This window comes from Lupinus angustifolius, unplaced genomic scaffold (genome assembly GCF_001865875.1).
Source record: "Lupinus angustifolius cultivar Tanjil unplaced genomic scaffold, LupAngTanjil_v1.0 Scaffold_7_6, whole genome shotgun sequence".
NCBI lineage: Eukaryota > Viridiplantae > Streptophyta > Magnoliopsida > Fabales > Fabaceae > Lupinus > Lupinus angustifolius.
Window position 1 is genome coordinate 1 of NW_017717629.1, and position 17,863 is coordinate 17,863.

A 17,863-nucleotide genomic window follows, 5' to 3' on the forward strand; every position below is an offset into this window, starting at 1 on the left:
GAGTGTAATATTCTGAGTAAGTCCACGCCGTTAATGAATTATATTCATTAGATGTCTTACTCTCTCTATTTCTCTTCTTTTCTATTGCTTGCTTTTCGGACGTGTGCTCGTCAGGTAGACAGCTTTGCTCAAATTTGGAGCTACTTGTTCATCATGTTCCAGGAGGGGGCATGCAGAACTGAGGAGAGGCAGTACCCTAGTTTTGGAGTTAGCCACTAGGAGTTGCTTATCATTTTGTGGCTTTTGGAAACACTGACGGCTTCAGTTTGTTCATGTCTTTGTTTAGTGTCTTTTGGCGATGATTAATATTTTCGCTCTTTCTTGTTGGATATGTATATTAAGTACTTATGATCTTTTATATCTATGAAGATGTATATTCAGGAAATGTTGTATCATTTCAGTTACCGTTAGGTAAACGGTTTTGATTTCCGCGTTATATGTTACTTAAAGTGATGTCCCGGAAAAGAAATGTTTTTTAAAAGGAAACAATTTTATGTCGCCAATCTCTTTATTCAAAAAAAATTTACTCACTTTTTTGCGTAATAAATAAAGAGTATTTTTCGGGGCGTTACATGTAAAGTTCGAGCAACAGTAATCACACCACTATTTTGCATTTTACTTTGATTATCTTATATATTTGTATAAAATATGAACCCATTAATTAGGTAACTAGTGTAGGGTAAGACATGAATACTTGGATCATTGACTAACAATTTTAATCTTTCGGAAATCGCCCTGTGCATTTATATTCAACTCCTCATAAATGTGATTTTTTTTAGCCACTTTATGAAACACCGATTATTCTCTTTGGAAATCCAATTTTCATTCTTACTTAGATAAGACTTTCTTAGCATTTCCTTGTGTCTTTCAACATATGGCTCAACCTCATTGGCATTACGCAAAACATATAAGTGTTTTGCTCCAATTCGGTTCTTGTTATAGTCAATATTTCATTCACAGTAATACTTTCACCAAATGTTTTTTTGCATACTGAGGCTTTGGAATGCCCTATAAAATTACCATTGGTAAGATATCCGATACAAAAATCAAGATCTTCTTCATCAACATATCACTCGACAATACAATCCTCTATTCTTGATTGGTTCTTCACATACCCTTTTAATGTCTTCATATAATGCTCAAAGGGGTACATCCATCTTATATAAGAAGGGTCACATAGTTGTGTCTCTCGAACAAGATAAATGCTTAGATGAACCATTATCTCAAAAAAGAAGGCGGGAAATACATTTTCAGCTTACACAAAGTCAAAATAATTTGTCTTCGTAATGTAGGTAATTTGTCAGGGTCGATCACTTTGTTATAACTTGCCTTGATGAAGAAGCATAACTTAGTTATGGTTCCTCGAACTTTTTTAGGTAGAATTAAATGTATTCCAACATGAAAGAAATGATCCATAAGTACATGGCAATCATGAGACTTAAAACCTTTTAACTTGAGGTTTTTCATTGACATGAGTGATCGAGGCCGTACCCGATACAAATAATATAACAATTAAAACTGCAGTACTAGGAAGTGACTCCTAGGTCGTTTCCCAAGGATTATCTTTGAAGCAAAGCTTCAAACACCTTATACTCACACACACACAAGAGAGGTTTTGTTGTTGGATAGTATGAACATAAATCAAATTCAGAAACAGTAGTTAAACAATGTAATAAAACTGCTAAATCCCTTTGGTTCGTTTGTTTACAACTCAATCCTCGGTTTCAAAAGATTATTTTCAGATTCCAACCGTTAACTTCCGAATTTGTTGAAAATCAATTAACTAAGCGATAATCAATTCAAAGTTCCAGAACCAAAACATCAAACTAAGTGAAATCAGTAAAAGTATGAACCACGAACTAAGCATTCATGCACTAGGGAGAGTAAATCAACTAAGTGAAGATAAACTCAACCAACCAGTTTCTAAGCAATGGCATTAAGAAAACCATATTTAGAACTAAGATAGAAGAAATCAACAATAAAGAAACCGAAAATGCATTAATAACAAAACCTCAAGAGTTGTGATACATTAGCAAAGGAACTTAGTCCAGAAATTTAGCCTTCCATGGCAATGGAAGAGCAAACCGAAAATGAGAAAATGAAGAAGGAGTTAAACCCTAGCAGAGCACAAAGAGGGAAAACGGAAAATGTGTTTTTGTTTTTGTGAGGCAAAGTAAAAGTGTGTTTGTTTGGAGTGGGGAATCCGAATTTTACCCCTCCAACACACATAAACCGAATTGGGCCTAAACAATGGGCCCAAAGCTAAATTACAATAAGAACATCTCCTAAATTAAAAATACAATCTTCACTTCAACATATATCTTCGACTTCCATAATGCCCAAAATGCCATTGGTGCCAAATGTGATATGAAAATGGTAATAGATTTAATCAGGCCAAATAATCCCAAATTAACTCATTTTAGGAATATTAGTCCAATAAAGTCTAAAACACTAAACCATGTGAAACAAAGTCAATTAGGCACCAAGAATCATCAATCATGCTAAATTAAGGTTATGAATAGTGTGTAATATATTGCTCATTAAAGAGGTTCTGGATGTTGGAAGAGTATCCCTCTAGAACTTTAACACCATGGAGAAATTTACAAAATTTTATTTTCTCTTTCCTCGACAAATTAGAAGTTGTTGGAGAATGAAATGTACGTTTTCCCTTCATTTTCAGCCATAATTCCTTTCTTATTCCCATAATAGGTACCAAGGAAACTTTCAAACACATTTTTTTCAATATGCATAACATCGAGGAAATGTCTTACATATCATGAACTCCAATATGGAAATTCAAATAAGATTGACATTTTCTTCCACCGATTAGTGATCAATTCTCTTGCAAAAGATTTACCAAAGTTATTATTCAAACCCTTTAACTTTTGAAATAATTAGTCACTCATCAACGACAAAGAAGAATGACCTTCTTCAATGTTCCAATCAAATGTTTTTCTCCATCATCGATAGTGATGATCTTAAAGCAAAAATCTACAATGACCAAGGAAGACATTTTTCTTAAAGTGTTCCAACCTCGTTGAATGAGTATTATTTTCACATACAGAACATGCAAAATATCCTTTTGTACTATATCCGAATAGATTACCAGAGGCAGAGAAATCAGTGATTGTGAAGAACAAAAAAGCCCTCAAGTTAAATATTTATTCCATATATGCATTATATACATCTATATATACATGTCTCTCACATTTCCTTGACATCTTCAATTAATAGAGTCAAAAATATGTCTATGTTATTTCTTGGTTGTTTAGGTCCATAAATTAACATAGATAACATCACATATTTGCGCTTCGTGCATAGAGAATGAGGTAGGTTGTATATCACCAACATCATTGGCCATGTACTTTGTGAGCTACTTTGAACACTATGTGAATTAATTCCATCTGTTGACAATGCAGGGCGTAGATTTCTTGATTTTTGACCAAAATTAGGATAGTCATGATCAATTTTTCTCCACTGAGGAGAATCTACAGGATGCTGAAGCTTGTCATATTTAATCATTTCTTCATCATGACATATCAACTACTTTGCATCTTTGTATTGCTAAACATACGCTTGAATCTTGCTTTGATGGGAAAATACCATACAACCTTTTGGCGAATTGAGTCTTCCTTCTTATATCGCGATGCATTACATTTAGGAAAAAACTTTAATGAAACATACTCATTAAAAAATAAAATGCAATCATTTTCAAAAGCATGTATTATAGTGTAGTCCATGCCAATGGAGCGTAACATTTATTTTGCATCATAGGTTCGAGAAGGGAACACATTAGGTAATATATCTTTTAGAAGTGCAAGCAAGTCTATGAAACTCTTATCAGTCCATCCATTAACATATTTCAACTTATACAACTTTGACACAGCTGACAATCTTGTGAATTTAGTACAATCATCATACAATGGTTTCTCAGCATCACTTATCAACCGCTGAAACATCTCAAGACAATCCTGAAGATCATCTTCCATAATGTTTGTCATTTCCTCAAAACAATCGTCTTCATATACATTTGTGTAGTTTTCTTTCATATGCATCTCATCATTACAATTCATAATGTCTTTCTTCTCACCATGTCTTGTCCAACATGTGTAACTTTGATCAACACTGTGACACACTAAATGAACTTTTAAGTCATTTGGAGTAACATTGTTTGAGTAATAACATGTTAAGCAATGATATACAATTCTATTAGGGTTTACAACATTCTCAATTGCAAACCTAACAAATGATTTCTCTCATTCCTTATACTCTTTCGTCAATCGAGTGGAACTCATCAATTGTCGATCCATTTTCTATAAAAGAATGACAAAAAAAAATATAATGAGCATAAATCTCTAAAGCTTGGAGTTGAGGTCACTGAGCAGAACAAATACGTTATTATGTAATTAAAAATGGGGGAACTCTAACTCATAATGTAATAATGTGAATGGGTCGGAAACCCCAACTCAATACAAGCTAAATGCGTGAAATCACTTTCACTCATTTATAAGGAAAATATTTATAACTCAATGAAAGCTAAATATAATGTAATTAAAAAGATAAATATTTATAAGGAAAACTGACTTTCAATTCGGTGTTGAATGAATGAATGATGATTTTGAGGTTGAACGAGTGAATGATTTTCAAAATCGATGTTCAATGATTTTCGTGTTGAATGAGTGAATGATTTTCGAGGTTGATTTTTGGTGTTGAATGATGATGAGGTTGAATAATTTTCGAAGTCGATTTTGAGAGGACATGAGTTTTGATGCTGAGTAAATTAGTGTTGGGACCGTTGAATGTGTGAGAATGAGGAATATTTTAATTTTTTAGGGTATGATAGTATCTTCAGCAGTGCTTAATGAAGATAGTGCTATAAATGAGACATAATCAACGATTTGCTTGTCTTGTGGAGTCGATATAGCTTCGTCACTACTGTGAGAACTATGATCACCACTTTGGGAAGCCATTGATGTAGTCTTTTGAGGTTTTCTTGGAGTATGAGGTTTTTTGTTCGATTAAGTTTGTGAGTGTAAAGAGGATTGAATCAACTTTTAGGTATTTAAAATGTAGTAACAATTCAACAGCGTTTTCTCGAGCAATCATTGTTCATATAACATCTTTAACATCACATATTAAAGGATGCACTATTGATATGACATTTTCAACAACGATTGCATGAGAAGGCAGTGTTAAACATCCAGGATGAATCTAGCTTTTCAACATGGTGAATCCAACTTTTGACAAATTATATTCATAACACATTAAAATCGCTTCTTTGATTATGCATTGTTAAATGGAGTCTAATTAACAACTTTATCTTAATTGTATGTTGTTTAACTAAACTCATTCAAGTCAACGCTTAATATAACATCCAATTAATAGTGTTTTCTTACATTTGTGTTATTGATGGATTTAAATTAACAGCGATTTCTTGAAATTGGGTTGTTAATGAATTCTTAAAGTTATGTTGTCAACAATAAATTCCAAAATACAATGTTGCCAAAATATCCTAAAAAATTAAACATTAAGTATTGTTAATTTGTTTATTAATATGGAACTGCCAAAATACAACTATCCAAATATATAATAACAAAATAGAAATTAACATCCGGGATAATTGTTCATTCTTCAAATTAAAGTGCCCCTGATCATCAGTTGAACAAATAAAAAGGTAAAATTTCATTCAAAGTGTCAAAGTTTGTTGTTTCCAAAATAGATTAATTGTTGCGAAAATACTGTCAAAGTAGAATGTTCATGATAAATTAAAAAAAGAAAAATTACAAAAAAGAAATTAACAAAATAATTTCTTCAAAGTGCTGATGATCAGTCAACGAAATCATCTCCTAAGTGCATAATAGAATTAAGATATTCCATATAGTATAAGTCATCGTCTCCTACAGCCGTTAAAAATTGCTGAAAAAACAAAAAAAAAAAGTTATAGTTTCTTATTGCAAAATTATATTCAAATCTTTGTTGTAAGAAAGTAACATAGAGATTTAAGATTATTACAAAAGTGACATGCACATTCTTTTTTAGGAATATCATTTTTTCTATTCTTTTTAACGAAATTTCTTTTTTCTTTGTGCCTTGTATTGCTCTCTTTTCGTTTCTTTGTTTTTTCTTCCTCTTATGTTCTTCTCTTTCGGTGTCATGACTAATCATAAAATGAGACAATGACTAATTAGACAAATACAAGTACAAAAAAATTATATAAAGAAGCAAAAAAATAATCTATAGAAACACACTTAGTGAAGTAGAACAACACATTAAAAAATATGGAGTGAACCACAAGATATATAGATTCATATAGAAAGAGAATCGTTATAGCTGTCTTATACAACCAATTAATTTTTCTATGAAATCAAAGAATTTGCATAGAAACGAAGAGACGCATAAAACACTCCATCGTTAATTTTTCCGATATATAGAACGTCGTATACAAGCAACAACACATATTTAAGAAAGCATTGTTTGTGTGTCATCTTCAATAGTGCTTCTTTAATTATGCATTGTGAAATAGATGTACATTTACAACGCTTCCTATAAATTACGTTGTTAAACATAACTCATTTGAAGTTAGCGCTAACATTACTGATGTTCAACGATACTTTTCAAAACTGTGTTGTTAAAGGTGTATCCACTTACCCAAATTGGTAACACTTGCTTTAATGTGACTTGTTAATGTTCTTCCGCCTCATTTTTTACAGTGTCTTTCAAGAAAATGATGTTGAATGACCATTGTTAATTACGATATCTGACATAGTCATCGTTATTAATTCCTTATTATAGAATCCTAGTTGTTTGATTTTTTTTAGTTTATAGTTTTATGGTTAATCTTAATAAATCTTAGATTATGCCATAATCTTTCCTCTATTTACATGGCTAATACTTTCAAAATTACATTTTTTTTCCTTCACTTTCATATGATTACATAACAAATGACAGCTCCAGACTCCAGTTAACATGCATTGTTCTTTTCTTTGATGGATAACATGGGTTGATCACGTGGAACGTATTAAAAAGGTGGAAAATAAAAAAAACATCAAATAAAAGTATGTGTTAGATTGATCACTTATAGAATAATTGTAAAAAAATTCCTTCTGGCAATCATGTATTATGAAACCAAATTAAGCACTGAAATCTTTCTTCTTCCTTTGTTTTGAATTTAATCAGATTCTAGGGATTTTTCTTCTATATACGTTGGTATGACATGGGTGTGAGAGGAACTTGTTTGTTTGTATATAACATAAGGAGCTACAACCATTTAATTTAGTTCATCTTCATTGTGAGCATTATATTCTTCTTATGGCTAGATGTAATCGGTCTTATATTATGGGCAAAAATATTGATATCATTATGGTACCAGATGTATGAAAGTTATAAGAGAGTTTTATAGGTACACAAAAAATGGCTATTATATCTAATCAAATAGTTCATCTATCATGTATTTAAATTCATTAATTTACTCTTCAAAAAAGTAATACAAATTAATAATGGATGATATAGTGATTGTATATAAATCTTTACAATAAGAGTGCATAGATATTACACTCATTAGAAAAGAAAAAAAGAATTTATCTAATGATATTGTAGCAGTTTTATATATTGTCAGTCTATCGATTCATTATTTATTTTTAATTATCATTGACTCTTCAAAAGAAATAAAAATGAATGATGGATAATATAACGACCGTATATATAAATCTTTACTTTGACAATGTATATTTAATACATTTTTAATAAAAAAAATGAACAATTAATGTTAATTGTTAAACGTTGTTAGTTCCTTTTCCCATTATAACTAGCACAAGTTCTTCAAAACCTATTTTATTGAGCTAATCGTATATGTCATATGAATGTCAATTCACACAAAAAAGATATGATTGTTAATTCTTCATAATAACCTTCAATGGTAACAATCAAATTAAAGCAAAAAGAATGGATGGTGAGAGTGGGGGTTTTAGAGACAAATCAGTTTACAAAAAGGAAGATAACCTTTAGGATGGACAAGTACACCAAAATTTGTAACAAAATCTGTTCTAAACTAACCATAATGAAAATATGATGAATGTTTAATTTTTTTTAACGTGCTTGAGGACATGCTTGGGAGAACATATTATTATCCCCTTTTGAATTATAGTAAGAAGAATGAAATATACCACTTGTTCCAAATAATATCTCATTTCATGTCCCAGATTAATTTGTTATTGTCACATGATTAAAACAAAATTTTAAAAAACAAAAAAGTAATAAAAATAATACTATGATTGGTCCAAGAAAATAAATTAGATATTATTAAGGACAAATAATCTCTATAAGTAATAAGAGATTAGGAAGAGAGAAAGACTAACCAGGAGAAGTCTCTTCTGCCTATAAAAAAAGATCTTAGGCGGATCCTTTTTTCTAAAGAAGAAACCATTATGATGGTAAAAACGAATAATGATGACTTGGAGAGTACAGAAGGAGATGAATATTTTTCTCTGAAAAAGTTTTTACCTGAAAATTGTTTAAATAAACAAATAAAAAAGTTTATTTGAAAATAAATAAAAAATTAAAACCTTAGGAAGAAATGAAATAAAATAAAATAATTTCAAGACCCTTTGTAAAAACAAAAACTAAAGCTTCACTATATTGTCAAATAATTTCAAGACCCTTTGTAAAATAATTTCTGGATTTATCTTTATTCATTTTCTAACCATATGAGATCTATGTCCAATAGTCTTCTTACCCATGGTTTTCTTTCACTATATTGTCAAACCTTCACAGGTATTTTTTGGCTTAATAACTTCGTCTAGCATGATGTTTTTAAGTGGTTTGGAGACATGTTTCGTCATAATTCAAGTTTATGGTTTGGGTGAATGTATCCCTGGGAGTTTTGAAATGTATCCTTAGTTTCTCTTCTCACTTGGATTTCTTGCTCTCGTCTTCTGCTTCTTTTCTTTAAAAATTAAAGTTATTTTTTACCTTCAAATGGTTTAAGCCTGAGTTTACTAACTTTTTGCTTTGTTATTGGCTCTTGAACCATTCTGAAGGAGTTTGATTTCTTTGTCTCATATCCTAATATTTAGACTTATGCTTTGAATGATGGTCATCTTCCTCTTACTTTGATAGTTTTGACCAACTTCATATTAATAATATATCGCTTTTTTCGTCCCAAAGAGTCAGCTCAAGTTCAAATTCGTGGATACTTATATTTTAGTCATGGAGTTTGTCTCATTAAAACCCTCCGAGGGTTTTTGCCTCATTAAAACCCTTCTAGGGTTTTCCCTCAACATTATAAACATCTTGTTTTGGTGAATAATGAATTTAAAATGAAATTGCGCTAGGGTTTCTCATTAAACTAGTTGCCCTTTGGGTTCAAGTCTTCAATGTCAATTATGCTACAAAGATATGCACAAGTTATGGCCAGAGTTACTTCAAAACAAAATTGTTTTTGGGCGATGGTAATACAACTATGTTTTGGATTGATAAATGAATTGGAGAACTAAAGGTAGACGATTCTAATTGGTAATTACATAATACCAAGTTTCTACACAATTAGAAACTAAATCGAGTATAACTCTCTTGTTAATAAACTAAACCAAGTTTCTACAACCGAGTTGCTATAATATTAATAAACTAAACCAAGTTGTCTTTGGGTGATGGTAAAACAACTATGTTAGGAGTATAAATCTCTTCTTTGACTTTTGGTTAATTAGAAACTAAATCAAACAAAGTAGATGATTTGATTTGGCTCAACTTCTGATAGACTATAAAAAGTTGAATCGAATTACGCTGAACTTATAAAATAAAGTTTGAATCTACTCATCGATTTGCTTACTTTAAATTACAAAATAAAAACTATAAAATAATTTGTTAATAAAAAATCCAAATAAGATTTCAACAACTGGATACAATATAATAGAACTCAAATTTGTAATAACTTATATTTCTTGACTTTACTATTTATTACAGCCACATGTAATTAAATTATCACTATACTTATTCATTTTTTCTATTTCTTCTTCCAAGTGCATGATAACCCTAGGGAGCTGCATGATTTTTCTACCAATTGGGACCCTCCCTTCACCATTACAGGGTTTATAACTACTTCTCTTACTATAGGATGTTTACCTAGCTAACAACATTAGTTCTCGCTCTACCCAAACTTAATTGTTTATACCAACATTCCCCACTTATTCGAACGCGCAGTTGTTTTGGATATCAAGCAGACCTTCCTATAAGATAATTTTAATGTGGCCGATTTTTCCTGATTTACAACAAGTTTTGCTACAACACGTAGTGCTCTAGTTACATGTGAAAACACCATGGCGTTCATTCTTTTATAATACAAATAGGAGATACAAGATTCTGAAGAAATATCCTTGCCTTGCTTTGTTAAAACGAATAATGAATTAGTCTTTTCCACTTTTTAGTTTGTTAAATTTTACACGAATAATGTCAATTCTGAATTTCAATAAATGTTACCTTTGATTAATATTTCTTTTTTTTTGTCCTTGTTTCATTAATATTTCGTTTTTGTCTGTGACCGAGTATCTCATCAACATAAGTAAACTTAATACTGAGTTGAGGGTCATTATTAGGTAATGTCCTCCTGAAGGAGGCAATCCCAATATTCAAACCTCTGATCTGATAGGAAATGTTCGCCTCATGGTTACTTCCACGACCGTTAATCACTTTTGGGTATTTGAGTAATTCTTTGAGGAGAGATGAATTAAGATACTATCAAATAACCTGCAAATGGAAAATTAACCCTCCCATGTCTTCCACTTTATGGTTTGTTTACGAGTTGAAGGGAAATGGAAGACTTAAAAACTATTTCATATATGTATTCCATGGCTCTCAAGCCTTTCATTTCCCTTCGTTACCCTCCAAAAACCAACTCGCAATCAGACCCTAAGGTCTAAGCAACCATAGAAAGAAAGATGTATAGGAACTTGTAGGTTAATTGTTGATCAGACATACAAATTACGTTTTGTAACCGAGATAACCAAATAAGAATGTCAGATAGAAGACGAGTTGCAACTCGGATCAAATATTGAGATTCAAAACAAAGAAAGAACAAATAGAATGAAAATCAGTTTCCATCTGGCATCGTCCTTCTATCCACAATTCCGCATTGCATTGGCAGACCAATTCCACTTTCATATACTTCTTGGTTCATATTTTCAACTCGTAATTCTTCACGCCAGGGGAATTCAGGTCACTATGAAATAATGGTGAAAGCTGTTAGACTTAGAAGTAGAAGAAGCCAGATCCGAGTAGGAAATGCCACCACACAGAAAAACATAAGACTGCTGAATGAATAGAAAATCTGAAACCCAATATTGGTATAGAAACCATGAGAAAGCCTTTCCACTAGTATTCTTATTGCATATAGTTAGCGTATGCTTATTCGTAAGTGATGACTAGTCAATTAGTCAATTGGTTACCATTGGAGGACTCAGTTTTAGTTAATACTTAATAACAAGCTAACCAACTCCTCCAACGGGAACTTATCGACGAATAATGCTTATATACAAATATGCATGAGCTAACTATCTATAGTAATTTGTTAGGTAACCAAAGAAGACTATGGTGCATTTTAGTAAAAAGGAGGGTACAACAGCGGATTAAAGTCCCACTTAGGCAATATGGGAAGTGTAATTTCTTGTAAAAAATTGCTGCACAATTGGCAGAAGAGAAGTGTGGGAAGCAAAGAATGGGTTTGATTGTAATAGAAAGGCATGGAAAACAGAGAGTATAAAAAATAAGTGAGTATTAAATTGTGGAGAGAATCATGCCTCTCAACTACCTGGTTTATCAGTGTGTTTTCTATTCTTTTTCTGCTAGTTTTCCTACTTGTATACACATCCAACCAAACAATAAGACACCACCTTGATATCAGCTCAAGAGAGTAGATACATATCTCAATTTCTGTCTTTTGTGTGTGAATCTGATCTAGTAACTATCATAATTCCTTTTCTATAAGAACATCTTCATACAATAGTTCTGGAAGGGGGGAGATATTTATTACATACCAATGTATACTCAGTCCATCAGTAACCTTGCATATCAAGCATTTCATCCAGTCCTTTCAATTTATTCAATCCTTCACTAATCAGGAAACGAATCCTTTGCTTATCATTGCAGTTTCGATTATTCTCCATCTCTCGTCTGATTGTCTGTCTCAGGTCAGCTGCACAGTCCATTATATCTCAAGCAATATCATAATACTTATATGTATGTGTAAAGGGACTGGTAAAGTTTTAATATGCATTCTTTAACACAAAAACAATCACATAATTTTCAGTGTAAGAAAAAAAGAGGAAGGACAAACCATTCTTGCTAACCAACCTGGAACTTTGTTGATTAGCTCATACTAATGATCCACATTAATAAATTTAATCATGTGAAGGATTACAATTGTGGTAATGTTACGTTTAGTAAAATTCCAAACAATTACGGTAAAAGTATCTAACACAGTTGCAGTGAACCGGTGATTACCAAAACTGCAATATTGCATCTGCAACTTAAGAACCACATGTAAAAGTATCTATAACACACATTCATTCACAAATACTTTCTGTCTTAATATGATAAAACTCTTGCACTATTTCTTCATAACCCAGAGTCTAAAAAGGGAGTGCCTCAAATCTTGGCCTAAGTTCCTGACCTAGTATCCTAAATCTTAGTACACTTTGTGTGTGGATCACTAAACAGTACAACACTTATATATAGAAAGTGTCATCGCAAATATGAAAATCTTGAGTGAAACTATCCTTTCAATTTTGTCAGTTTTATTAACATTAACATTTCAAAAATACTAGTCAATCTAAGTAGGAGTCCTTCCTAGAACGTGGGCTATTGATTTACTTAGTCATAGCTTGGCCCCTTTGTGTAATTGTTGATTGCTGGTAATATATTTTTACACTTCACCTAAAAAGCATTTCAGAGATGTATCCTCATGAATCATGATTAACAGTGACTATATGAAGTGACAACAATCATAATTCCGAGAAAAGAATAAGAACATTTACCTCTAGCAGAAGTAGGGGCTCGGCCAGAAATTCTTAATGCTTTCCTGTAAAGCTTCAAGACTCGGGCACGGAGAAGGAAATCCCGCAGATCCATTGAGAAACTATCCTACCTCCTCCTACACATGTTCCCAAACTCCAAATAAATGAATAGAAAATCTGAAACCCAATATTGGTATAGAAACCATGAGAAAGCCTTTCCACTAGTATTCTTATTGCATATAGTTAGCGTATGCTTATTCGTAAGTGATGACTAGTCAATTAGTCAATTGGTTACCATTGGAGGACTCAGTTTTAGTTAATACTTAATAACAAGCTAACCAACTCCTCCAACGGGAACTTATCGACGAATAATGCTTATATACAAATATGCATGAGCTAACTATCTATAGTAATTTGTTAGGTAACCAAAGAAGACTATGGTGCATTTTAGTAAAAAGGAGGGTACAACAGCGGATTAAAGTCCCACTTAGGCAATATGGGAAGTGTAATTTCTTGTAAAAAATTGCTGCACAATTGGCAGAAGAGAAGTGTGGGAAGCAAAGAATGGGTTTGATTGTAATAGAAAGGCATGGAAAACAGAGAGTATAAAAAATAAGTGAGTATTAAATTGTGGAGAGAATCATGCCTCTCAACTACCTGGTTTATCAGTGTGTTTTCTATTCTTTTTCTGCTAGTTTTCCTACTTGTATACACATCCAACCAAACAATAAGACACCACCTTGATATCAGCTCAAGAGAGTAGATACATATCTCAATTTCTGTCTTTTGTGTGTGAATCTGATCTAGTAACTATCATAATTCCTTTTCTATAAGAACATCTTCATACAATAGTTCTGGAAGGGGGGAGATATTTATTACATACCAATGTATACTCAGTCCATCAGTAACCTTGCATATCAAGCATTTCATCCAGTCCTTTCAATTTATTCAATCCTTCACTAATCAGGAAACGAATCCTTTGCTTATCATTGCAGTTTCGATTATTCTCCATCTCTCGTCTGATTGTCTGTCTCAGGTCAGCTGCACAGTCCATTATATCTCAAGCAATATCATAATACTTATATGTATGTGTAAAGGGACTGGTAAAGTTTTAATATGCATTCTTTAACACAAAAACAATCACATAATTTTCAGTGTAAGAAAAAAAGAGGAAGGACAAACCATTCTTGCTAACCAACCTGGAACTTTGTTGATTAGCTCATACTAATGATCCACATTAATAAATTTAATCATGTGAAGGATTACAATTGTGGTAATGTTACGTTTAGTAAAATTCCAAACAATTACGGTAAAAGTATCTAACACAGTTGCAGTGAACCGGTGATTACCAAAACTGCAATATTGCATCTGCAACTTAAGAACCACATGTAAAAGTATCTATAACACACATTCATTCACAAATACTTTCTGTCTTAATATGATAAAACTCTTGCACTATTTCTTCATAACCCAGAGTCTAAAAAGGGAGTGCCTCAAATCTTGGCCTAAGTTCCTGACCTAGTATCCTAAATCTTAGTACACTTTGTGTGTGGATCACTAAACAGTACAACACTTATATATAGAAAGTGTCATCGCAAATATGAAAATCTTGAGTGAAACTATCCTTTCAATTTTGTCAGTTTTATTAACATTAACATTTCAAAAATACTAGTCAATCTAAGTAGGAGTCCTTCCTAGAACGTGGGCTATTGATTTACTTAGTCATAGCTTGGCCCCTTTGTGTAATTGTTGATTGCTGGTAATATATTTTTACACTTCACCTAAAAAGCATTTCAGAGATGTATCCTCATGAATCATGATTAACAGTGACTATATGAAGTGACAACAATCATAATTCCGAGAAAAGAATAAGAACATTTACCTCTAGCAGAAGTAGGGGCTCGGCCAGAAATTCTTAATGCTTTCCTGTAAAGCTTCAAGACTCGGGCACGGAGAAGGAAATCCCGCAGATCCATTGAGAAACTATCCTACCTCCTCCTACACATGTTCCCAAACTCCAAATAAATCCATGAATAGATCAAACAGTTGCAACAAAATACATGGAAACTAAAACCAATAAACTTAATTACCACACACCTTCATCATAACCTAATTTCATTTTCAATTTTTTCATACACCTAAAACGATATAGAACCTTGATATAACAAAGCTGCAATATGCACAAACAGCTGAACTATGAGTTCAACTGACGTAACTGGCTACTTCAATAAAATTATAAAATATTTTTATTCAATTTCAAATCACATTCCATCAAAAATCATAATCGCACTCATTTGAATATTTTATCAAACACATTGTGTGCTTCAAAGTATCAACCATCCTAAATGCTAATAAGTAATAACATATGCTGAGACGTTAAAAGAGGTAAAATTTGGTGCAAAGAAATGATTGAAGAGGAAAATACAAAACCCTACGAATATTCATTAAAATCATTGTCCAATATCTGCCACAAAATTTTGGAGAAAAAAGAGATAGAAAAGAAAGAAACAAAGAGAGCTTACTGTTGATGCGCTCAAATACTTCCACCCCGTTACTAAGGGTGATCTCACACTCAAAACTTGCAAAGAAATAAAGTAAGTATAAAGTGGGAGAAGACAATGCACAGTTAAGTCTTAGCGACAGTTGCTTATAAATTCAGGAAAAGTGCAGAAATTACTACAGAATCTTTTCTTCAAAATCAATAAAAAATAACGTTAATATTTACCTATGATCATTACATTATATATTATTGCCAATATAAAAATTTATACATAACTCAATCATTCATTCATGTATATTAGTTATATTTAAAAATTAATAATAATTAAATATATTTATATAAATAATAGATAATTCCATGATAGGGCAATATTTTGAACTCATAAAAATTAACTAAGGTCTTAACATATATCTAGTAAAATATGATAGTGCCCATCTAGTAGTCCTAATAAACACCACCTTATAGATGATAAGTTAAGATTTTAGTTCTAGACGTGTTGTATTTCTTGTGATTCCATACTCTTTCAATACTCGGTAACAATGGAACTCTCCGGTAGTTGGAGGCTCCCCGGTCGTAGTCCAGTCCAATAAGTGGTATCAGATTTGATAGTTCGGCTGGGACATGGTGGACTTAAGGGGATGCATACCAGAAAGTGTATAGTACCCATACTTGAGGGGAGATTCTTGGGTTTATTCAAGTATGAAGTCTCATATTAGATATGTGGGGATGGGTAAAAAAGTTTATAAGCTGAAAAGACTCACTTGTAACTCTATACTTTTCTTTTTCCATACCCCGATAACAATGGAACTCACTAGTAGTTGGAGGCTCTCCTCTGATCCAACAAGGATTATTCAATTTTGAAAGCCCAAAGATATTTTATTAACATCGTCAATTGAAGACTTGCAAAACATTTAGAAGCAGTCCATAATTTGAAAATGGTTAGTTTTATAGTTATTCTTATTTTTTATAAGGATTGATATAAATATATTTTTTATTCCTTATTCCCAACTATAATGATTAATATTAACATAACCCTTCATAAAATAAAATGAAACATGGAGGTGATATTTGAGAATTGAATTTTGCTAACTATTGTTTTCAGACATGTTTAAGAAACTAAATTCGTAAAGTTAACCTTAAAAGAATTAACTATTAAACATATTACTTTCCAATATAAATTTTAAAATTTTAAATATTGCCATGCGGATAATAATTGGGGAAAACCCCTTAAAAATTGAAGGAATTGAAAGGAAATTTTTAAGCGTTCCCAGCCAGAAGAATATAGACAAAAATTCGGACAATTATAGTCAGTTTCACATGTCTTTCTTATCTTGATTTAATATGTATATACTAACATTATAATTATTTTTTATACTGCCAACAAATTATCCATCATGTTAAGACCGAATTGCAAATCAAAGTATGTTCTTTATTGAATAAACTTAGACTTTTAAATAACTTTTACAACTTAACAGAAAATAGGGAAAATAACTCATATTAAAATAAACAAAATAAATATCCTAAAGAGTAAAGAGTAGGACTTATTCAGGTGTATTTCTAAATTGAATCTCTAAACTTTATCTTCATTCCCTCCCTTAAACTAGTTACCAACTACAAGTCTACAACTAGTTTAAATCAGGAACTTCACACATTCCTAGCTGACTTCGAAACCTCTAAAATGCATCCACTGTGAGGGGCTTTAGGATAAACTACAAGAATCATGCTTTTATAAGAGTCAAAAAGGTTTTATCTTGTTCCATGGCAGATTGTGTGTTCCTGAGGAAGGGAGCCTAAGGGAGGAAATATTAGGGGAAGCTCAAAAGGGTATGTTGATTGTGCATCGTGGTGCCACTAAGATGTATCAAGACTTGAGAGATAGATATTGGTGGCCTGGTCTAAAAAGGGATGTTGCTAAGTTTGTAGCAAATTGTCTAGTTTATCAAAAAGTTAAGATAGAGTACCAAAAGCCTGCAGGTCTGCTTCAACCTTTAGCAATACCTGAATGGAAGTGAGATAATATTTCTATGAACTTTGTCATGGGTTTGCCTCGAACCCAAATAGAGCATGATGCAATTTGGGTAATCATTGATAGATTAACCAAAACATCACATTTCCTACCCATTAGAGCGACTTTCTACTTGAAAAAATAGCAGGAGATAGTCAGATTCCAAGGTGTACCCCTCAGTATTGTTTCTGATATAGATCCTAGATTTACCTCTAGATTTAGCAAGGCCTTTCAGGAGACTTTTGGAACTAAGTTAAACCTTAGCACTACTTATCATCCCCAAACTAATGGTCAAATTGAGAAAACCATCCAAACATTAGAAGACATGCTTAAAGCTTGCGTTTTAGATGGTTGGGA

At 32.0% G+C, this 17,863-nt stretch overlaps 2 protein-coding genes across 4 annotated transcripts; both read right to left on the bottom strand.

Annotated features, from left to right (window-relative positions):
* Nucleotides 1–10,931: 10,931 nt before the first annotated feature.
* On the bottom strand, nucleotides 10,932–13,167 carry LOC109337492 (LYR motif-containing protein 2-like). 2 transcript variants are annotated; one of them, XM_019574468.1, is made up of 3 exons: nucleotides 13,023–13,167; nucleotides 12,024–12,181; nucleotides 10,932–11,184 (listed from the first exon to the last, which is right to left on the bottom strand). In XM_019574468.1, exons 1-2 carry the CDS (start codon nucleotides 13,114–13,116, stop codon nucleotides 12,042–12,044), a joined length of 234 nt encoding a protein of 77 aa, XP_019430013.1. In that variant the 5' UTR covers nucleotides 13,117–13,167; the 3' UTR covers nucleotides 10,932–11,184; nucleotides 12,024–12,041. The 2 variants fall into 2 exon arrangements, with proteins under 2 accessions (XP_019430013.1, XP_019430014.1); XM_019574469.1 differs by having other exon boundaries at nucleotides 10,932–11,209.
* Nucleotides 10,932–15,672, bottom strand: LOC109337491 (LYR motif-containing protein 2-like). 2 transcript variants are annotated; one of them, XM_019574467.1, is made up of 4 exons: nucleotides 15,524–15,672; nucleotides 14,884–14,999; nucleotides 13,885–14,042; nucleotides 10,932–11,184 (listed from the first exon to the last, which is right to left on the bottom strand). In XM_019574467.1, exons 2-3 carry the CDS (start codon nucleotides 14,975–14,977, stop codon nucleotides 13,903–13,905), a joined length of 234 nt encoding a protein of 77 aa, XP_019430012.1. In that variant the 5' UTR covers nucleotides 14,978–14,999; nucleotides 15,524–15,672; the 3' UTR covers nucleotides 10,932–11,184; nucleotides 13,885–13,902. The 2 variants fall into 2 exon arrangements, with proteins under 2 accessions (XP_019430012.1, XP_019430011.1); XM_019574466.1 differs by lacking the exon at nucleotides 10,932–11,184 and having other exon boundaries at nucleotides 13,808–14,042; nucleotides 15,524–15,671.
* Nucleotides 15,673–17,863: the final 2,191 nt, after the last annotated feature.

Bases quoted from the DNA above. Each gene is read 5' to 3' on its own strand.
- LOC109337492 (XM_019574468.1), bottom strand. From the start codon at position 13,116: ATGGATCTGCGGGATTTCCTTCTCCGTGCCCGAGTCTTGAAGCTTTAC. The intron at 12,182-13,022 runs GTAAATGTTCTT...TGGACTGTGCAG, and splicing joins AGCCCCTACTTCTGCTAGAG to CTGACCTGAGACAGACAATC.
- LOC109337491 (XM_019574467.1), bottom strand. From the start codon at position 14,977: ATGGATCTGCGGGATTTCCTTCTCCGTGCCCGAGTCTTGAAGCTTTAC. The intron at 14,043-14,883 runs GTAAATGTTCTT...TGGACTGTGCAG, and splicing joins AGCCCCTACTTCTGCTAGAG to CTGACCTGAGACAGACAATC.